This window comes from Gopherus flavomarginatus, chromosome 7, assembly GCF_025201925.1.
Source record: "Gopherus flavomarginatus isolate rGopFla2 chromosome 7, rGopFla2.mat.asm, whole genome shotgun sequence".
Taxonomy (NCBI): Eukaryota; Metazoa; Chordata; order Testudines; family Testudinidae; genus Gopherus; species Gopherus flavomarginatus.
The window spans coordinates 105,613,025-105,636,475 of NC_066623.1; the positions used below are offsets into that span (position 1 = coordinate 105,613,025).

General features: G+C 40.0%; 2 protein-coding genes across 5 annotated transcripts in view; both read right to left on the minus strand.

Moving 5' to 3' along the window:
• Positions 1-2,203, minus strand: part of PODN (podocan) — a 38,580-nt gene extending 36,377 nt beyond the window's left edge. For 2 of the 4 annotated variants that reach the window (XM_050962440.1, XM_050962441.1), the window contains exon 1: positions 1,857-2,042. The gene's annotated coding sequence lies outside the window, so the exon portion shown is untranslated. Of the gene's footprint in view, positions 1-1,856; positions 2,043-2,092 lie in introns of those variants that run through there. The other 2 variants (XM_050962439.1, XM_050962438.1) reach the window with 2 other exon arrangements.
• Positions 2,204-8,803: 6,600 nt separating this feature from the next.
• Positions 8,804-23,451, minus strand: part of SCP2 (sterol carrier protein 2) — a 58,345-nt gene continuing 43,697 nt past the window's right edge. The window contains exons 14-16 of the mRNA XM_050962443.1: positions 21,765-21,894; positions 13,415-13,494; positions 8,804-9,687 (exon numbers count right to left, since the gene is read on the minus strand). Coding sequence (XP_050818400.1) covers positions 9,592-9,687; positions 13,415-13,494; positions 21,765-21,894 — 306 coding nt within the window. The 3' untranslated portion in view covers positions 8,804-9,591. The remainder of the gene's footprint in view (positions 9,688-13,414; positions 13,495-21,764; positions 21,895-23,451) is intronic.

Consider the following 23,451-nt stretch of genomic DNA (forward strand, 5'->3'; position numbering starts at 1 on the left):
TGGAACAGCTAGCTTGTATTGATACTGCTCCTTCAAGTTCCAAACATGATGGGTTGTCGCCCTTAATATGACATAATTACTCCATTCAGCTCTGACAATCAATGCTTCTCTTTTGAGTTCAGAAACAAGAATCTCTCAGAGCCAGGTTTTCAGATGGTGTGAACTGGGAGATCAGCTGTTTTCAAGCAAGTGAGAATCTGGCCCTCAGACGTATTGAGGTTGTCTCTGTTGCAATTTAACACCCATGGCTGGCCCGGGTGAGCTGTCTAAAGATCTATCTATGCTGCAATTAGACACCTGCAGCTCTGCCACTGGCCCCAGTTCAGCTGACTTGAGCTTGTGGGGTTCAGGCTCTGGGGCTATGAAATTGAAGTGTAGGCCTTTGAGCTCAGGCTGGAGCCTGAACTCTGGGCACCTCCTCCCTTACAGGTCCTAGACTCTGAGCTCCAGCCTGAGCCTATATGTCTACATCAGAATTTTACAGCCCCGTAGCCCAAGCATGAAGCAACTAACACAGGCCAGCCCTAGATGTTTAATTCCTGTGTATGTCTTTGTTTAGACACCCCAGAAGTAACTGGGCCAGCTTTCTGTTGCCAGTTATATTGGTGTAAATCTCAAGTAAATTTGTGGATTTGAATGGAGTTACTCTAGATGTCCACTTGCGTGAGATCAAAATGTAGCGCAGTGTGGCAGATAGAACTCTATTTAGTACCAGACCTGACCTCAAAAACCTGACACAGCTAACTGGTTTACTGCAATCCATCTTTGTTACGCAGTCTTGACTGATGTCTTTTGAAAGTATTGAAAAGCTAGAGAACTACAATTTCTGGGTTTTTTAAATTATATATTGATTTGTTCTTATACCTGATGACAAAAATGACTAATTAAAATATTTTAAACATCAACCAGAGGCAGCCCTGATGTAACTACATTAAAGTCAATGTAGTAGAACCAACTTACACCAGGGCTATAGTTGAGCTGACTGTTTTTGGACTAAAACGAGTGCTTTTTGACACTTTTACATAGACAGCAGTTGACTAAAGCGAGGTGAGAGTGTAAAATCTGGCACCATGTTCTAACAGGTGAGAGGAAGTCTCACACTGCTGTCATCAATATGTCCTTTTCTGCTACAATACCTTTGCAGTGATAGTTGCTATGGTGCCACAGAGTGACACTTTGGATAAGGAACATCTGCTTGCTTCCAGAGTTCAGGAAGTAAATATGGGCATGGATTTTGATTTCTCTTAGTTCAAAGAAAGCTTGAAGAGACGAACTCTGTTAAGATCACTAAGAGCATAATCCATTAGTTTACTAAGGGCCTGATCCAAAGCCCATTGAAGTCAATGGAAAGACCTCAGTGAACTTTGGATCAGGCCCTGTGCCTCAGAACAAAATTGCAATTGTATTGGAAGTCAGTACAGGGTTTCTTCTGGGCTGTGGCTACACCTACTGATTTCACTGCACTGTCCCATATAGAACCAAAATTTACTCCATCACATTGCAGCTACCATCATCCACTGCAGTACCAGCAGCCCAGTGCTTCAGCAATCAGTCTCAAGCAGCAAGTGAAGTTGCAGGAGTCAGTATACACTGTACAGTAAGGAAGATAATCTGAACAAACAGCATAAGCATGTTCTCTATATTTTATCATCATGTCTACAGCTCTCCACGTTCAGCCTTACAAGACAGTCTCAATTTTAAAAAACATGATCTTCATTTGTTTTTAAGATCAGCAGGTCATGTGTATTTGTTATTTGCATTACATGTCTTTTCTAAAGGCTGTAGCTAAAAGGAAGGCTTGTTCAATGCTCTCAGTGTACCAAACTGTAACAAAATAAAGTGCTAAAACAACTCACCGTTGTTGACAGAGATCAAATGAATGGAGAAAAGCGTTTCTCTTGCCCCCAAAGGCTCCCCTTAGTTCATGCCATGTCAGTTACACACACTGAGCTCAGAAAGATATTTTCCCTTTCCTAAGTCAGATCCTTTCCAGATGTGAGCAGCAAAACTAGAGCGAAAAATAGGCAATCGTCTCCCAAAGAGAATTTCCTGTCCTTTGCAGTGAAATCGGAGAGGAATTTTCCAAACTTACCATATGGGAAAATGTGAGCAGAGATAAGGGGGGAAGCAGCTGTAGTCTGAACATAAAGACTTGGGCAAGGAACAACCTCCAGTCTCTCGTCAGCACACTTTGCGAGACCAGCAAGAGATGCCAAAAAGAGGAGCAATTTAAAGAACTGATGGAAAGGAAGCAGAGGTTGTACATGCTTAACATTTCACTACATGGTATTTACATTGTCAGTGCAAAATTTATTTATTTAAGGAGCATGCCAAATTCTGGATCTCCCACCCACCCTGCTGTTGGGAAGAATTTGTTAATTTCATCCAGCCCCATCTTTTCCTCTCTTGCTCTCCTTGGTTTTCACCCCATCAGCAGATCTTCAGGGACCAGAGAAAGCCTGCAAAATCCCAGAAACCTCAGGATAGAGTTCCAGAATCTGAGACAAACCAAAGTGAGAGGGGACAGGACTTGCTCCCTCTTGGGAATGGTATTTTTCCCGAGGCTTGTGCTTTGTTTTAAATTAATGATTCAAAATACTCCCAAATTGTTGCTTTCTGCACTTGCTTATCCTCTTCTAGCACACGGCATCTGGACTCTTTCCTATCTGCTCAGCCCCCGGTCCCTTTGCATTTCCATTATGAGAAGCTGCTAGACAAACCCCTCCCAAACCAGTCCTTTAATCATGCGAAGTCTGAGTTTGCTACAGTGACTATTAATCCAAACTGAAGAGCATGACTCCAGTATACTTATGTAACCCTTAGTAAGTGATAATAGCCATCAGTTAGATCAGATCCTCTATGCAGACATATAAAGGAAGCTGTGCCTGCCCCCAATGAGCTCATAATCTAAGTCTAAGGAATACATGCAGAAAATACTGCCAGCCAAACTCATTTAGTGTAATGCCCCACCTCTAAGAGTGCCATACCCAGCTGATAACATTAGCAGTTAACACCTGCAAGAAGGAATATTTTTAGCCTAAAAAGCTTAAGTACCAAAATTTCAATTGTGATACAATCCCTTCTGCAGGTCACTGGGATCGGCAGAAATAGGTCCTTAAGCAGTCTGGTTTTGACAGGACGTCTAGCTATTTAAAGTGACAGTTGCTGTACGCCATATATTTACAGAACCCGAAAGTGTTTCTGCAACGTGCCTAGCACATAAGAGATGCATGGTGAGATCTCCTCCTCTGCACTGGCCTCTTAATGCCAGGCTAAAAGGGCGTGAGCAGCGAAAGGGGGCCCTAAAGGTCCCTGTTCCAGCCAGAGGAGGGCTCTCCCGGCACAGGTGCTGTTAAGGACCCCCCTGGAAGCTCTGGCACAGAGTGCACATTGGGCCAAGCTGCAGCACATAGTACTGTGGAGAACCCAGACCGCCAATGCTATGGTGCATAGGGCCACCCTAGGAGGCTGCCATAATTTAGGCAGGCCCTGAGGGCTGTGTAATTTAGGCCAGGGCTTCTCCAATCCCCAGAGCAAGAAGGCACAAAGGTGGCTTTAAAGCCATCACAGCCCTACTCCCCCTGGCCTGTTACCTGTTAGAGGCTCAGCACATAATCGCACCGGTTGTAAACTCTTTAGGAGAAGGGTAATATAAATGTACACTGACATGATGAGTAAGTGACAAACATCAGGAAAGAGATGGTTGGGGTGAGAACAAAGTGTATGAGCAATGGGATAACCTGGCAGCTCATTTCAGATGTGAACATTCTGATCGTTCAGTTACAAGTGATTATATATCATGGGATTATTGACTCACTTGTGGGCAGCATGGAAGGAGCGAGTGAGAGGGATTAGTTAGATTAAGTTTAGTTTTAATAGAGTCTAAAACGTTGCAAACAGTTGCTTACCTTTGCTTTCTCTTATCCTTTGCGTCCGTCCTTGTCAACCTGGGCTTGTTACGGAAACATTGATACTCCTGAAGAGACGCCAAGACAAACCTTTTATAAAAAGCATTTTTCAGGTAAATTGCCATATATACTCTCTTAAAGATGGTAAACTTTGGTATCCAATGTAATTCAGAACTGAGGCAGGTATTCAAATCCAAGATATAAACTATACAGCCTAATCCTAAACCCACTATCCTCTTTCCACTGATTTTAGTGACTTTAGTTTAGACCCCTAATTTTCTTGGAGGACATACATTTTTTTCATGTTTCCTAACAATAACTGTGTAAGGCTTTTAACTGAACATATACAGTTGATACAAAGTGTATTTTGTACTTTTCTCTATTATGTATCACATCCTGATTAATTTGATGTAGCATTGATAATATTTCTGTACCTATAACCACCTCCTCCTGGTTTGTGATGACCCCACTTAAAGGGCTATATTTGGTCATCTGTTTTTAAGCAGAGCTACCTGTTGAAGTTGGTGGGAAATTCTGCTTTAAAAATATACAGCACAATATCGCCCATGGTGTCACTCCTGCAAGTGGCGCACCTGGTTTTTGTTTTCAGTACTGTAAGAACTGGTTCCATACCACACTGAGTTGCTCCTCACCATTTGTCCTCCATATGTGGTTTGCGTACTCAGATATTGATTTTTCATAATTAATTCATAATTTTCATAATTTTCCCTACCTTTTATCTGCCAGTCTAGTTGTGGGCATTATTAGCCTCCATTTATCAAGAGCTGACATTCAGCTTCGCACCACATAAATCAGACGAGAGAAAGTCCCTGCTCCAGGAAGTTTACAATCTAAAATGATCAACTACGAAGTGGGCACGTGGGAAGAGGATGGTCACACACAGCCTCATGCTTGCGTTGAGTGTTTATTTGTCACGAAGGACTTTTCCTCCCAGCAGTCTGCAATATGCTTTACACCAGTAGTTCTCTGCCTTTCCAGACTGCTGTATCCCTTTCAGGAGTCTCATTTATCTTTCACCTCACTTAAAAACGACTTGCTTACAAAATCAGACATACAAACACAAAAAAGTGTCATGGCACACTATTGCTGAAAAATTGCTGACTTTCTCATTTTGACCATACAATTATAAAATAAATCAATTGGAATACAAATATTGTACCTACATTTCAGTGTATAGTATATAGCGCAGTATAAACAAGTCATCTGTATGAAATTTTAGTTTGTACCGACTTTGCTAATGCTTTTTATGTAGCCTATTCTAAAACTAAGCAAATCTCTAGATGAGTTGATGTACCCCCTAGAAGACCTCTGCACACCCCCATGGGGTATGCGTACCCCCTGATTGAAAACCACTGCCTTACATGGCCCCAAAGAGTGGATGGTTGGCTCCAACACACACACACACACACACACACACGCCATAAATCTTCCTTCCTCCTCCTGCTAACTGACTAAGCCTCTTCATCCATACTCCCCACCAATGACAAGCAACCTGACCTTCCTTCACGACTCACCAAACCTATAAAAAATGAGCACGTACTCCCATTAGTATAACAAAAAATGATCTATCCATCTATCCAATCCTGTCCCCACCTCAAAATGTCCTATGCAGCTACAGAAGTCTGCCCAAGGACCTGCATGCCATACTTCCCATGTGGCCATGCTAATCATAGGGCCAGCCCTATCTGACAACTTATAAAACTGTAGAAATTTGAAGCCTAAAACTGTTTCCCTAGATATCCCAGACCTGTTGTTCATGCACACTCATTCAGCTATGGAGAGTGCTCTAGCAAATGTGCCTGATTTAGGCAAGGCATTCTCAAAAGTTTGTGATCCTGCACTGCATGTATGGCCTATATTTTCAAAGGTGATTAGTGATTTAAGTGCCCAAATTGAGACACCTTAAAGTGGTCTAATTTTCTGAAAGTGCTGAACTTCTACACTCTGAAAATCATCTCCCCTTTAAGTGTCTCAAGTTGGGCACCCAAAATCACTAATCACTTTTTAGCAGTTAAGCCTATGGTTTTAGGAGGATCTATCAAAACTCCATGGTGCTTAGCTTTGTTTTCAAATCAGGCAAAAAAGCTAGGTTCAAATCCAAAATTCAAGGAGAGAGAGAAAACAAAACAAAAAAATCAGGGGCTCTGAACCAAAAGTGAAATAGTAACACAAATTCCTGTAAGCCAAATCTGCTGAGTTAGACAGCTCTGCTCATCAGCTCAGCCTTGGAGACATGGATTTGATTTTCTATATGTACTGAAACGTGTTTTGCACATTAATACAAAAATCATATATAAAAATTACATGGACTTTGCAAACAGATATAAAGATGAAAATATTAGCTCTGCCAACTCTGACAGTTTTTCTTTACCAATGTTAAATGATCAACAACTTAATTTCAGTTGATAAAAATAATGACATATTTCAAAAAGAAAAAGATTATTCATTGAAGCCCAAAAAAAAGGGGGAACTTTATAAGGTTTAATTGCTGAAGCTGAAATTTCTGGTCATATGAGCTGGGAACCTGAAACTACTAAGTCTACTGCCTGAAGGAGAAGTGCTGGGTTTTTTAAGGCCTTTAATACCAAAAGTTATTTTCACATTTCCAGTGCAATACTTCACTGCCGGCAAGGGAGAATCAGAGAAATGGGGGAAAGGAATCAGGCTAACACAAAAAGATAAGGTACTTGAAATAGCAGCTTGCCAGACTTCCACCATTCATCCAGTTTGGAGTACTCTGTCAATGTAGAGATGCACACATTCTGGAGATCAGAAAAACAGATGATCAAAAGGTATGGAGACTCTTAGTTATGAGATGGTGAAGAGCTTAAGCCTATGTTGTTTGGAGAAGACAAGGTTATGGAGGCAAACGAGGAATCTTCTTGCATGTATAGGTTCTTAGAGAGGTGACAAAGGCTTCGGTAATGATCTATTTACTTTATGCAACTTCTGAGAAACACATGGACAGTTTGGAAATGAAAGACACATGCAAACCAGGTTTAGGTTACATCAAAGGAGGACTTTGCCCCCATTCCCCATCACCAGTGTACGAAGCAAGTGATTCTTGGGCACAAGCAGAGTTTAAATTGCCACCAAATTTGGGATCATGAAGGAATTTCATGCTACCACACAAGCAAGGAACTTACTGGTTTTCACATCTCACTAACACATGAACAGATTCTTCTCTATTAGGGTAAGATGGGAGTAAACATCCCATGTGATCCGATTGCTGTGGCTATAAAAGGTAAGAACATTGCACAATGCGGGAATCCTGATGGTGTTTGCCTGTTTCTAATATAGTACACAAAAACACTGTTGTGAGAGTTAAGGTTTCTCTATACATAACACACCTAGCACAAAACCAAGAAAACCAAGTTAAATTGTTTTACGATGGTTGAGATATCATCAGCAGATGGACCCATGACTGTCAAATGTGTAAAAATACCTATGAACCTGCTGACTGGATATGTTTTTGATCTATAAACTTTCTGTCCTTGAAATTAGTAGCATTGAGCAGTTATTTGTTTGCATAAAGCAGATCTATCCAAACTCCATTGGACAATGGCAGTGTTTTCTGAAGGAAAGTCGCTCATTTGGATTTGCCAAGAAATTCTTAAGTTGCTCCAAAGGGTAAGAACCAGTCAGATCACAATCTTCAAAAACTGAAGGTAAAGAAGAAACCACTGCTTCTGGCAATCGCTGCTGGACTCTTACCATATGCTGCCACAATGACTGACAAAAAGGCCAAGGGGCCTAGACAGCAAATGTCTGAGATACAGCAGCTACAACCAAGTTACCTCTAGCCAGTCAGCAATTCTGTTGACATTTAATAGCTGAGCTAACAAACTCACCAGCTAATCTTTTCAACCACATACCAGCCTCATGAAGCTGAATGAAAACCACCCTGAATATCAGCCTCTTTGGTTTTGTATTCTTTTCCTTTCCCATTTTTTACTAGTAGAGGGATACCTCTATCTTAACATGCTTGTACTTGGGCTTTGGGGTTCTTTTTTTTGTTTTGTTTTTTTTTTAACTCCAGAAGATGGCTGGTAGTGGGCATGTGGATAGAATCCACAGAATTTGAAAACATATCCATAGACTATTTCCTCAAACACCAAAAACTGCCCCAGGTTAGCACTGCTAACTAAAAGATCACACATATTTCAGGGTTTCGGGGTCATATGCTTAAATCCTGAAACTTATTTTCATCTATATTTTTGTAACTCTGTTTTAGAGGAGATGGGAAAGATTGTTGCCTAATCATCTGTAATTTGGCCAGGGAATGCCACATTGGACATCAGAAAATTTCAACCTGGGAGTGATTTGACCCTTCCTGTTGTTATGACAAATATATCAGTTGGCACTGAAATTGACGATGTCCTATTATTTTGGGGCTGATAGCTAAGACTGTCTTCCAAATTATTAGGTAAAGCTTTTTAAGAATTTTAGGTTTATTTGGTATGATTTAATCAATCGGATACTTAGATTAATTCAAAGATTTGATGTTAATCCATTTTATTTTAATTTCATAGAATATCAGAGTTGGAAGAGACCTCAGGAGGCATCTAGTCCAACCCCCTGCTCAAAGCAGGACCAACCCCAACTAAATCATCCCAGCCAGGGTTTTGATTTGTTTATATGTATTTTATGCTTTTTTGCTTGTTTAGTTTAGCCAACAAATATATAAAATCAGAACATTATGTGAGATATTCTTCCCCAGACACTGGTTCTCCACAATGAATTCTGCAGTAGATAACAGACTACTTTGTCACCCGCTTGATGGTGATCCATAGAAAAACTGGCCCCAATAGTCCTCACAGTATGCACCATGAAAATTGATTTGTATAATAAAATCTGACAAAAAAAACCACACAGAATAGGAAAAGCATATTTAATTTTCCATTAAACATTTGACCAGAATACATTATTTTTCCACCGAATAAAAAGGAATAAGAATTTTTTTATAGTATTAGGTAAAAACTTAAAAGAATTATCAGCTCTAGGAATATTTTATCAATAAGTATTTAAACAAAGCAGATGTTATCTGATTTTCCTCTCAATCTTATTTCAAGGTGATGAGGCATTACAATTAATGCTGTGAATCTCAAAGCAAAGTTTGGTCTGACCACTAATTTTGAATGTTTTTATTTACTTCTAGAGGTTATTTTTTTTTTTTAAATTTCCAAAGCAGTAGTATGGAAAATATTTTAAAAACAGATTCCTAGGAGTTTAAAAAGAGTTACATAGCTGTAGAGATCCCTCTCATAAAATAATTTTAATTAAAGAACAAATTTGTTAGATTTAAGTTCAATGACAGCAAAGTGATCTCTCTCATTAAAAATACATAAGGCTTTTTAAAAATTCAGACTGGTTACCACCAAATTTTATTTATATAATTCCTTGGATTATACTGTTAATAACCATGAATGCCTCAGTTTAGTCTGAAGTCACAATTACTACATTCACCTTGCACTAGACAGATATATGGAGTTCAGCAAGACGGTACCTTAAATCTCTATTAACGCTCCGTTAAGTTTAGAAAAGATGAATTCGATTACCCAAATTTAGAAAAACATGTACTACTGTTACTTTCAATGTCTAGTTCCACTCTGGATTTTGACAAATATATATAGTCTTGTGTGTGAAGTGCAGTCAAATGAATTCAAAGTTTAGCTTTGCCTGGCAGAAGTTGTAGGCTCTGAAGCTTCATAACCATGCCCATGTTCCCAGAAACCTTCAATTTACCTTGAAAGAAAGCCTGCAAAGATGAAATGAAGAATGTTATTTTGTCCTTTGGTTTTGATGCTTCTAATCCTTTCAGGTGACAATGTCCTGTCTTCATTGCACCACTTTATCCAAGGTTTACACTTAATATTTGGAGGCTTTTAAATAGTATGGCAATACAGAATATAAAAAGACTTTGTAGCACGGGCTGTAATTTCTTTACAGACTAGAACACATCACCTCTGCGGCACTTACATGTAGACTCAGTTAAAGAATCAAGGAAAGAAAAAAAAATTGTAGAGAAGCAGGCACATAATTCCCCATGTCAAAATGCTGCATTATAGACTGCTTTACATTTTTTACCTTTTAAATACTGAATCCAAAATGTGATGATAATGGAAACTGCCAACCCCAACTGTCTGTGAAGAATGAACAGAATATCTAAAATATGGGCCTTTGAGAATTAGGACCCAGTCCTGCAGAGATTTATGTGAGCAGTCCCAATAAAGTCAATGAGATGAATTCACATACGTAAAGTTAAGCATATATGTAAATCTTTTCAGGATCAGGGCCTGATGAAACTTCCTGACGTTTATATACAGTGCTACGTAATTGTGATATCTAAGCAGTTAAGTATGTTAAATGTCAGAAGTCTCTTTTACTACGTAAGGAAGGACTTGGGCTCCACAAAAGCATGTCAGAACCCCCGAAATTTCAGTGACAGACCATAAAACAGAGTTAATGGTTACTTCAGACAAATCACATAGAAATACTGGAAAGCAAAAGTGTACTTGGAAAAACGAGGACCTCAATACTTGATTTAAATATCTTACCAAGTTTGGCAAAAAAGTTTCGGGGGGGGGTTGTTTTTTGTTACATTCTCAGCTTTGCATAAAAGTATACAGTGCAAAGAGAAGTTAATTTGCATAAATTTCATTAAGCCACCGTCATATATGTTGGAGGGGGCTGGTGATGAGGGAAGCCAGACATTCCCAAATTGAATGGGATGGCTAAGTACTACTTTTTTTCATTTCAGACTGCATCCTTTCTGCATGTCATGAAGCCTCCTCATAAGTGATTCATAGGCTCAGGGCCGGCTCTAGCCATTTCGCCCCCCCAAGTACGGTGGCATGCCGCGGGGAGCGCTCTGCCGCTCGCCGGTCCCGTGGCTCTGGTGTACCTCCCGCAGGCCTCCCTGCGGAGGGTCCGCCGGTCCCGCGGCTCCGCTGGACCTCCTGCAGGCCTCCCTGCGGAGGGTCCGCTGGACCTCCCACAGGCGTCCCTGCGGAGGGTCCGCTGGTCCCGCGGCTCTGGTGGACCTCCCGCAGGCATGCCAGCGGATGCGCCACCGGAGCCACGGGACCAGCGGACCCTCCACAGGGACACCTGTGGGAGGTCCACCAGAGCCCCCTGCCACCCTCCTGGCAACCGGCAGAGCGCCCCCTGCAGCATGCCGCCCCAAGCACACGCTTGGCGCGCTGGGGCCTGGAACCAGCCCTGCATAGGCTACACACTGGAGTTCAGAGTGGAACATGCTTATCAGCTGAAAAGCCTTCCCAGATTGAGCATTACTGGCACTACTGTCCCCAAACTACATTAACTTCTCTGTAGTGACAACACAGTAACGTATAATTGTGATAAAGGCAGTTTACGGTTATATGGTGCCAGATCAGATAAAACAGATTTTGAAAGAGATTTTTTTTCCTCACCCCCATACTGTATCAGTACAGGACAGTTAAGGTTGTTTAGATTTCTGCACTTTCACATATTTGGATATTTAAGTTTAAGGTTAAATCTGAATTTCTGGGTTTGCAACATTTGTTATTTGGGATAAGAAGAAAATCCCTATCATGTATTTTACCCTAAATTAGTGGTGGGTAAATTCAACCTTAACTCCATTTTATCACACTGTTAGTCTGGGAATTTCTTTGAGTAATTTTTATACTAAAACTCAAGGGAATTCCCAGACAAAAAGTGTTATATATGAACTGCAAGCAAGAATCCCAAAGGGAATGTTACCCTGAGATATTTCTGATGATTTGAAAATATAAAGTATCAACTTAAAATTAAAAATAATTCAAACTTTTAGGCCAGATTCACCAGTATGTTCTGATGGCTTTATGCCACTCTGAAGCAGAGCAAATCAGCAAGAGCATACTGGCCAATTCAAATGGGGTTTTTTTGGTTTGATTTTTTTTTTTTTTTACAGCTGCTTTGCATCACCAGAGCAGCACAAAACAGCCACAGCATGTACCTCTGTTTCCTACTCTCTCTTCTTGCCCAAATTCTCCCCTGCTTGTGTCTGCATCTATCTCCCTGTACACAACACCAGTTTCTCCCTCCTTTGTGCACTCCACAATCCCCTGCGTACAGATACTAATTTCCCCCTCGTCTTCTCCTGCAACCTTCAGACCTCAAATTTCCTCTCCTGGCCTATCTGGTGAGTACATCCAATATAATGTGTAACTTTTCAAAACAAATTTTTAGGATTAATGGTCTTTTTTGCCTTTATTTAAAAAATGAAAGCTTATCTGTCACAGAGGCTGGTTAACAAAAATCAGAGACACTCAAGAACTGCCCTCTTTCTCAATGGCCCTCCTCTCCCATGGTTTTCAATGGGACAAAGCATTAGCTGCCACCCTCAAACTGACCACTGCCACCACTTGTTTCCAATAAGTGAAGCCCCCTATACTATCAGAAGGCAGAGAGGAATACTATGGGAAACAATCCCTTATAAAAATGACCATCTGAGAACAGCCAATGTCTTCCATCCCATTGAAAATAATGGGAGATGACAGCCATTTTGAAAGAGAGCAGTTCTATGTAAAATTCTATGCAGAACAACAAAATTCCTCATCGCCATGCTAAAGGAGAAACTTCCACTTAAGAACAGGGGGGGAAATGACCATTAATCCTAAAATTGTCTTCAAAAATAGCCTGCACATAAGATTTCAGTGAGTTTTTAAGTAACAGAAAAGTGTAAAACATCTGTGTTATTCCATTATTAAGATTATTCAGGACAAAGATAAGGTCCAACATCAGGTGCTAAATTACTCAAAGGACTCATTTTAAAGTAATAAAATTTGCTTGTAAAGTCTCACAAAATTGTAGTTTGTATTCAAAGAGAGTAAATGCTGTGATTTTGGTGAGGATATGCTGTATTCTTCGTACACAACAAACTGGTTGAATCTCTGGTTTAAGTGCAAAAATGCTCAATTCACACTTAACTCTGGAACTGTGAGTGGCACTTTCATAATTTTCTGAATGGACCAGTAGTGCACTTACAAAACAGGAGGAATTTAATAAACAGTTTCAAGAACGAGAGTAACATTTTTAGAAGCAATATATGACTCGAGCACCTACAGAATCTTAGAATTGTGGCACAGTAACTGCCTTGTTTTAGACTGTTCAGTACTTGGGTGTTCTGTGACTAGTGTACTTTCTGCTATTCATTTCTTCAGCATGCAGCCTTGTTATAACAAGGCTGAATATGAAGCAGTTCCAACCAGGAAATTTATTCATTGCACTTACTGATTGCCAGGTAAACATTCTGCCAAGTACGCTGAAAGTACATTAGTGTAAAAACCTATATTTGCTATCCTTTAGATCTAACAGGTGTTCAAAAAATACTCTTGCATAAAAAAGTATTCATCACTTAGCCAAAAGAATCCAGAAAAAAAAAAAGGCATTGCTTCATAGCCTATGTAAAATAAAAACAAGTATAGATATTCAGCTTTTCCTTTAATCTTCATTTTACTTACTGTCTGTGGATTTATTTTGCCAGTCATTAAAGCCAACAAGTCAGAATCAGCCATTGTAATTGTACAGTCAGCTTTCTTATCTGCAACACATAACAGAGATAGAGTTTGACTGTTTAGCTTCAAGTTGAGAGAGACAGAGCACCGTCAGGCATGAGTCACATTAAAGCTCCTGCGAACGTAGAGTAGTGGAATGATATTAAAAAGTCATGGACTATAGGGTCACATGCTGCTTATTAACAGAGCTCAGCAGAAGTTAGAAGGAAGGGATAAAATATGAGCAAGCTTCATTAGTAGGTCTAGCAGCATAAGTACTGCATAATCACTAACAAATAAGTGTCAGAGGGAACTTGACTGAGAAACTCTTGTTACATATGGATCAGCAGGAGTCCCAGACAGGGCTTTACAATATAGCCTATATAGTCAGACAGTACTTAAATCTAAGTATTAATGCATTTGCTACAAAAATAAATCCATTAATAATAAAGGGCACTGGGATTAGATGGGCTGGAGTAGAGCAATAAGATTTAAATTTTTTCTCTAGACTGCTAGTACAAATCAGACCCAGGTCACTGGCAGCTGGAAGTTGCTAATATCTGAGGACTGTCTGAGGCCTGTAAAGTGAGTCTGTGACCACAATCCAGTTCCAAAAGGAGTAGAGTCCACAGCAATAATCCATCACAATTGTCAATCTCAACTGAGATGAGGGAGAGATCCTCAGCCACACTTTAGCCCCTTTGTGCTGGGGAAAGGATCAGACATAAATGGCCTCCAGAAGTCCTATCTGGTTGGGATTTCCTTATTGCTGGCACTGCAGAAAAACAACTATAAAACGGTCTTATGGGGACCTCTTCACATGCCCAACTACAGGGGGTGTGCAAAATGTGGGAGGGAAACATTGTATGTGTGACAGTGATCCTAGAGGCCACCACAGCCCCCAGAGCAGCCTAGGATCAGGAGGGGCCAAGGGCCTCTTAAAGCCTCCCCTTCTGATTTGTGAGTTTTGTGTTTATACCTCTGAGGGTATTTCTACATTGGAATCAAAGACCTGCAGCTGGCTCAGGTCAGCTGACTCAGACTCACAGGGCTGTGGGGCTATAAAATTGCAGACGTAAAATCCATAGACGTTTGGGCTCTGGCTGGAGCCAGACTTTGAAATTCTGTGAGGAAGGAGGGTCCAGAGCCCACACTCTAGCTAGAATATCAACATAGTAATTTTATAGCCCTGCAGGCCAAGCCCGAGTCAGCTGACCCGAGCTGCGGCAGTGCCACAGGTCTTTTATCACAATGTAGGTGTACCTTTAGAAATGCAGCACAGAACTTCACCTTCAATGGGCATAACATTATCTACTCTACATAGTCCCCCCAGAACCAGCTTGATGGTCATTTGCAGGGAAGGGAAATGTCACTTCCCCTTTCTGCTCTTGGAACTACATAGGGGATTTTAATATTTGTGAAAGGTGCTGAAAACTAAGTAGTATTATTTCTTTTAAATTTGGGAAACGTATTTAATTCTTCATTCACTGAGAAACCGATCCTTATGTGATTAGTTAAAAGTTAACTCCAGGAGTTAGATTCATATTTTTTCACCCTTTTGATTTGTATTGCGAACTTAATTTCTAAGTAGAAATAAAAACTTTAACTTGGATTAGATGTTTATTTTCTCCTGAGACACTTCCTGGAGATATGTATCACTACACAAACTCCAAGTTGAGGCATTTCCTGCCCAGAGCTTTTCAAGAGGAGGCATGTGTGTTCTGTTTTCCTTTGTACATTTCTTAAAAAAAAGCTCACAGCCACAGCTGCTGAGTTAGTGCAACCCCAGGAGATTTCAAGAACTCCTTAACCATAAACCAGCTGAAAATGTTATCATCTATTTCATCTGTATCTGTAACCACAACGAGTTTTCATTGACTTTCTTGACTAGATTTTAATTATGACAAAAGATAGGCCAGTATCTATATATAGCATTGTTCTTTAATGCATTCGTAACAGAAAGAATAACGACTGAAAACATCTTCTCCTTAAACTAACAATACCGTACTTAAATTCTGCTAACTCAGTTGCAGGTTTATGTTCAAGGACAAAATTACAAAAGACATGAACCATCCAATTCTCTGAAGTACATTCAGTGAACAACTCTGAAGTATTTTTACTCCACTGCTGTGGAGTGAATGTCAAATACTTCCACTCTTTCTGTAATAGCATTACATATAATTTCCCCCACCAAGTTTTGTACCCTTACCATGCAGCCAATGTTGATTTATGTTGTAATCAGTGGATGCAGCAATTCTGGACATGGGCCAGGCAATTTGCAGCTGCAATTAAGCCTGCCCCCCAAATTTCAAAAACTAACTACTATCTGTCCTTTCAGGCATTTCTAGGATCTCCATTGGTGTAGTAGCCACTCAATTCTGTTTATTCTGACATTGGTCCTTCCAAGAGTCATGTATGTTATAATCTCCTCAAAGACTGCGGGAAGGAACTAGATACAGACAGCTTGTTTGCTCAAGGAGGGCGCCCCGTTAGCAGGCGTGGCAGCCCTTTTATTCATTCTGGTTACATTGTCAGCATAATTCACAGCCTTGTTTACTTGTTTCTTACTGGCGGAGGATCCTCCTTATCTCCCTGCTTCTCACCCGCTGCTAGCAAGCGTGACGTGCTATGTTTTTCATTCTACTCAGGCATGTTAAGATCGGGGGGGTAACGGGGGGTTGCAGGGATTAACTATCTGGTGGTTTGCCAGCCAGGATCAATCCCTACATCTCCCCCTTTACTTTTTAGAAGGGAAGGGCAGGTTTTTTTTTGCCCAAGGGCACCCTTGGGTGCACAATGAAATTAAGGAGGGAATACACTGAACGCCACAGCAGGTGAGTATGAGGAATAAAAGGCAAAGTCCTCCATAGGTTATTACCTGATGTAACCAATCCCATTCTGGTAGCCAGCTAGATAGCCAGTTCCACCAGGAGGAGAATGGGTCATTGTGAATTTGAATTTGAGTAGTAAGATTTTTGATTAAAGCTATTTGATTATTAATAGCATGGGAATGATTAGAAATATTAAAACAACACATATTATTAATTTTTTTACAATTATAGTGATGTAGCAAAAGAAGATAATTAATGGCAGCTTTATTTTGCAAAATTTTATGACGCAGCTCTGTTTGCTTTTTATTAAGCAATGCCACTGCAATAGACGTGGCATTAAGAGCTTTAACCGCTGAGCAAGCTAACCGATTAAGATTTTTATTATTACTAATTGTTAAGCCAGGTATGCCAACCAAGGAGGTGGCCAAGGCATTATACATAACATTACACAAGAATTAGCATTTAGGCAAGCAATAAAAGCAGTTAACAAATTTTTTGGGGTTTTTTTTTTTTTTTGCTGTTTCAGCAGACGCTCAGCTTGGTGTGGGGGGAACTTTGTTTGTACCCACGTCACTGGTGCATTGGGAGTACTGCGGCGCCGTTCTTGAGACAGCGTAACTGTTGTTGTTAATAACTGATTGAAATCAGGAATGGGATTGTTAAGACCCTGGTGCCACGCCATGCTGTGGGCCGCCTGTGGGGTCCTCTTTCCACGGACGGATGTAACGGGCTGGGACCCACACAGGCCCCTTAGGTATGTTAACGGCTGCGTACCCCCGCCCCCAGGTAATCAAGGGGACTGGGGCACTCCACGTGGTTCCAGGGAGTTGTCTATACGTTACTTTAGGGGCGGGGAGTTCTTCCTTGCACCTAAAGTGTTTCTGTAAACGGGAGGTATAATGGGCACCATCAAAAACAAGATTTAAATAATTGATTGTATAAAGAACATGTGCTAACCACACCTCCTTGTCGGGCAGCGTGGGCGGGATTTTTTTTTTTGTTTTTTATTGGAGGAGAGCTGTTTTGAGGGTACGGTTTGCACGCTTAACGATAGCTTGGCCCTGTGAATTATAGGGGATGCCAAAGGTGTGCACAACGCTTTAACGGGAGCAGAAGGCAGCAATTTGTAAATACTGTAAGCGCATTAATTATGGGGGTTTGCTGGCAAAGATTACGAAATACAGTGGGAATGTGACAAATGGCATGCAGGCGAGGATTTTTTTGAATATGATAGGACAGGGAGCCCACAAAGCCTGCCAGGGCTAGTTGAAGGGCATTTGGGAAGGCAAGGGCTGATTTGGTTTTTGGGTAGCGCTTTTTTATTTGTGAGAAAAGAAACTTAACATATGTTATTAGTGCCTGGCAGTGTTTTGCAGATTTTATAGCTGCTTGGGCACATTTAAGCCCCATTTTTTTTTTTTTGGTTATTAGCTAAGTTTTAGCTGTGAGCAGTGTTTTTGAATGGAGACAGTGTTTTATTTATAGTTTTTTAGCTATTTTTTTTTTTTTAGTTAATTTATTTTGTTTTTTTTTGTTTTTTTTTTTTTTTGGCTTTTTTTAATTTGCAAAGGAAACTTTTACTTTTTACTTATACATTTTTTTTTAATAACGAACATGTAAACATTGCCATTATATAGTACATTAGTTTTATTATTTAATATATGTTACATATACTTTTTTATTAAAATAACCTTATTACAGAACTTTGGAGCAACGAGCTAGAACAAGCACACCCACTTTGAGGAGTTTATTTAATTTAACCTTTAGTTTAATAGCTTTTTACCATTTTTAGCCCTCTGGCTAGAAATTTGAGGTAGCCAGAAAGATCCCATGTATAATATGGGGAGTGGGTTAATTTTTTATGTTTTTGCTTTTAAAGACCGGTGGCATGCAAATTATAATAACAATTTTTTTAATTAACAATTTGGCCAATGAAGCTTTTTTTTTTTATTTAAGCAAATGCATTAGACTTTAGTGTATTATATTTTTTTGATTTATTTAAATATTTTGTATTTTAAAGTTGAATAAAACAAGTATTTGCATTTAACTTTTTTATTTAATTTTAATTAGACTATTTTATAAAAATATTAAACACAATAATTTTGGCCACGAGACAAACACCATAAGACAGGACATAGAACACAAAACATAATTTTTGTTGTGCCAGTAAATGCATGATACGTTGAATGCCGTTCAGCTGGCATTAGTTTTTTTTGATTATTTGAAAGACAAAAAAACAGAGGTTTACCCACCCCTTTTGGGCAGACAATTATTGCTTGAAATATACAAATACCCTTGTTGACTTTAGGCAAAAACAGAGGAATTACCCCATATTTTTATATATTTGTTTTATAAGCAGCCCAGGTTTTTAATTACATAACACTGTATACATTTTTTAGCTAATGTAACTAAATTGTTTATAGCCAAACCAAATAATAGCAATTTAATAATTTTTTTGCCTAAATTTATTTACAAACATTTTGCAGACATTAAGAGCCCTTTTTTTTAGCATTTTTACAAAGTTCAACTGCTGTTTCCTTCAGCAACTATAGAGTTAACTTTTTACTTTTTTTTAAATTACTTGCTTGTTTTTTAACAGACATTTTTATTAACTTAAATTACTATGCCAAGTAAGTCCTGGGTATTTGAAATTTTTACGCTTATACTTACTGACTTTTTTTTTTTATTACATTTTTAAAGTTTTTTAACTTGTTTTTTAATTTTTTTTTTTGTTGCTTGTTTGCCTGGGCCCGATTCTGCTTTTTTTGCTGAACCGTCCCTTTTATGGGCACCAACTTGTTCCACTACCAGTTTAGCTAGGAGGGTGGGCTTCTTAACTAGCCCCCACCCCTCCTGGTCTTTTTTTTTAAACTTTTTTATTTATAAGACTACCCGAGTTCTCCTTTATGAGGCTTGCCACCTGGACAAAAATTTAAACCCCTTTAGAGAGTTTATTTAGAGTCCACCCATTTGTCTGCTGACACTTAAACAGAAAAAAGAAATTACACAGAGCGCAGAGGGAAGTACAGTCTAAGTTAGACTTTCCCACTTTTATACACTGTCCGCTACAGGGGACGGGACAGAAGGATCTTAATTTAACCTTAGGGCTTCCTCGCGCTTATGGCTTTCACCCCAAGGAATTACGAACGAGAGGTTCAGTTCCGCCCACACTTTTAACGCCCAAATGTATACAGAGCAGAAAAACAACATAACCGGTTAAACAGAACAGAACTAAAACCAAATAGCATTTTTTTATTCTATTAAGGCATACTTTTACTTATGCAATTTTTAACATATAGCACTAACAGTACCAAGCAAAGCAAACACAAAATAACAAGGGTAAAACAAATAGATGGTGTAAATTCTGCAGTGCTCCCCCCTTCTTAATTGCTTATTAAACTGTGACAAATTTCTGTTACTAATTTATTCCTCGTGTCAGGTGATTAGGCTGACACTACAGGATCGCTGGGGGAAGATAAAGAAAACACACCATATGACTGAATTTTAAAGCTTTATTAATAAAATAATAAAACAACAATGGAGAGTGTTGGGAACGCTCCCACATCACTTAGGAAAATATTAATGCCCCAAGCCCGAAGCTCCTTTTATACTTACACAGGTACGTTCAGACTGGCCACTTTTGTGTATAATGTTTAGAGGAGGGGGAGAGGTGGAAGGGAGATTATTTTGTATACAGCTTGTTCAGAATTTCCAACATGCTTCTGCTCTTGGGAGGGCTGTTCTTTTATACCCTGGAATCTCCTGCGGCGTCTTTTTCAGAGATTCCAGTCCAGGTCGGCTGCCTGTGGCTTCTTTTAATTTATTTACAAACTGGTGAAAAGGCTCAGAGGACCCTTGTCTAATACTAGTGAAGAACGACAAGGGTTTGCCAGTCATGGGAATACGACGAAACGCCCGCATGACTGAAAGTGCGGTGCGTTTGAAAGATTTTGCCGGGAGCACCAACTGTGCATTCACCTCTGCAAACCGCCCCGACCCATAAATTTGGTCAGGGATGATCTCTGCAGAGGAGCAGGCTAATGCTGCAGCCCGGAACTCACTGTCCCATACACAGTACTGGGCAGGAGATAAAATCATTCGGAACAGGTGTTTCCAATTTGTTGGCAACATAACATAGACTGTACCCAGCCCCTTAATGAGACCTTCCACATAAGTGGAGCGGAGGCCGGATTGGCGGACCCCGCTATTTATTTCCCTAATAACCTTGAATGGTAACGGGTGATGTGTAGCAACGTTCTCTCTGGCATCATTCAAGGCATAGGTAACGGGATAGAGGGCCGGGAGGTCTTCCTTCCATTTCTCCAATAAGGGGGAGGCATCTATTGCCATTGCCTGCTGAAGAGCGGCTTGCACCGCGCTCTGAGCCGGCGAGGACGAAAGAGAGGGAGGCGACGGCGAATCAAAAAGGGCAGGACTGGGGGCCGTCGCCTGCGCCCGAGGGGCAGGACAGGGGGTTTGAGGTTCCGTGACATAGAATGGAGATGGGGTAGGGGTGGGAGAGGCAAGCGGGGGCGCCTCCTTTCGCAAACGCCCGATTGCCTCTGCACAATGCTGCCACAGCAAAATGTACTGGATGGGTGCTCGCGGTTTTTTTAGGAATCGCTCACCCACAGTCTGCCAATCGGAAACCTCGAGAGATTCTGTCTCGGGGTACCAAGGGCATTTAACCTCTATGACATGGAGTAAATTTTTTACATGTTGCTGCGATGCTGCTGTGCGACCTGTTACCTTGAGTAATTGAACCAGCTCTTTCGCATGAGCCTTTTGTTGCACGGACAAATCCCCCCCCATACTCACAAGGGAGTGCGAAGACGCACTGTGGTGCACCACGGCTCGGCCGGCCGGTGGGTACGGAGGGCTGGTATCACGTCGGGGTCACCAGATGCGGGAAGGAACTAGATACAGACAGCTTGTTTGCTCAAGGAGGGCGCCCCGTTAGCAGGCGTGGCAGCCCTTTTATTCATTCTGGTTACATTGTCAGCATAATTCACAGCCTTGTTTACTTGTTTCTTACTGGCGGAGGATCCTCCTTATCTCCCTGCTTCTCACCCGCTGCTAGCAAGCGTGACGTGCTATGTTTTTCATTCTACTCAGGCATGTTAAAATCGGGGGGGTAACGGGGAGTTGCAGGAATTAACTATCTGGTGGTTTGCCAGCCAGAATCAATCCCTACAAAGACTGCTTATTTAACTGGAAAGTCTTAAAAAAGTGTCATAAGAAACATGATGACAGAAGGAAAAAGAAGAAGAGGAACAGCACTTAATCTTAGCCATAACCAAACAATGAGGATTAAAAATTTAACTTCACTTGTCAATAATAAGGTGGGGATTTTAAAAATAATGTAGTTCCTGTTTAACTAAAGAAGTTCATATTTTGTACATAACCTTCAAGGACCCGATAGTTCCCTTTCGTTCCAATAACATGGGTTATACCAAAAGACATACTGTAGAGATAACAGCACTGACCTGAATTAATATCTACAGAGCCTTTACCATTTTTCACATCTACTATCCAGGTTGCTTCTTTACCATCAGGACCATCTTTTACTTTGAAGGCAAAGATACCACCAATTTTCTTGACAAAATGTTCTCCTTCCTGTAACAATTATGCATAAGTTACATTTGATGGACAAGTGAATCACTTCATTCCGTCGACTTTGGCACAATTAAAATAATTTGTTTTAACAGATGTTTACACCAAGTAGCAATAGATGACTCTTTCAACCTGTTATTAAAGATCTATTCAATTCATTCTGATAAGCTTAATTTAACACACGCAAACCTGAATTTATGTATTACAGATATTGTACATAAATACATACTCTTTGGAAGCTGAATATCTGTTAATTTTGAGACCAATGGTAATATATAATTGCTTTTAATTAATATAATCATTCCCCATTTTTTGGAGTTACCCCCTCCCAACATACTGATAAAAGTCTACTAAACCCAAAAAGAACAAATAATTCTGAGGTCTCAAATAACTGCCATTTACAAATATGAGTTTAAAAGCAAAGATCAAATAAATTATAAAAAACAGGTAAATATTAATACTTGCTTGAAAATGACAGACTTGCCCTATTAAAATTTTTGCTTTAAGTTTGGAAAAAGGCCATGTTACCGTGGAGGAAAATCGAAAGAGGGCCTTAAAACTCTGGTCAAGCTACTAGGCCTAAAGCATTGGCTGAGCATGTTTCTGTTTTTTCATGGCCAAATGGAAAGTCCCCAAAATGGAACGATGGCTTTCTGTGTATAAGGGACATGAGGAGGAAAAGTCCCCAAACAAGACAATTTGCAATAGCCACGCTTAAGAAATATATAACCATAACAGTACTGTTAGAAAAGTCAAACCCCAAAAGAACCAGACCGTGAATAACAACAACCAAAAAGGCTGAATATGGGAATATGATTATTCTTTTTGCTTTTGACCTGTATTGACTTTGCAATGTATTCCAAATAAGGTAATTAAGACGAAAGCATGGGTAATTTGTTTGTGGTTTTAAGCTTTAAAAGCTTGTGTGTTCCTTGAATCGGGGGGGGGCAGCTCCGACAGCTGTCACCCCCTGCACGCTTGTATTCAATGAAGGAAGCCTCAGGCTTGTTCTGATCCAAACACAACTCATGGTCTTTTTCCACAACATTACCATTCTTTCATTATAGCAAGCAGCAAACACCAAATAAAAGCTGAAAATTAACAACAGTAACTAGGTGAGCACAATACATAAAGATCGACAACAGAAAAGGAGGAAAATTAAAGACTAAATAAAGTAACATGTAAATGCAACAGGTTAGCAAAGTTTGAATGAGAAATACAAAGAAATTGAACAAGTGGATAAGGAGAACAAAGTGAGATACATCAAAAACATAAGAGACTTTAATTAAACAAAAGTGATCAATATGACCCTTAAAGACAAAAATGGACAATATCTCAATATCTAAAAGACAAGAATGAGTTATGGCAAAAATATATCAAGGAACTATGACGACAGGCCTGAAAAATCTCAGCCAGAGATCAGTCAGGGAAGCCCACCAATAACTGATGAAGAAATCATGGTAGCAATAAAAATGCTTCTGAATGGAAAAGCACTAGGATGTGATGAAATACCAGCTGAATTGTTAAAAAACATAGGGGATGAAGGATTGAAAGCCCTGG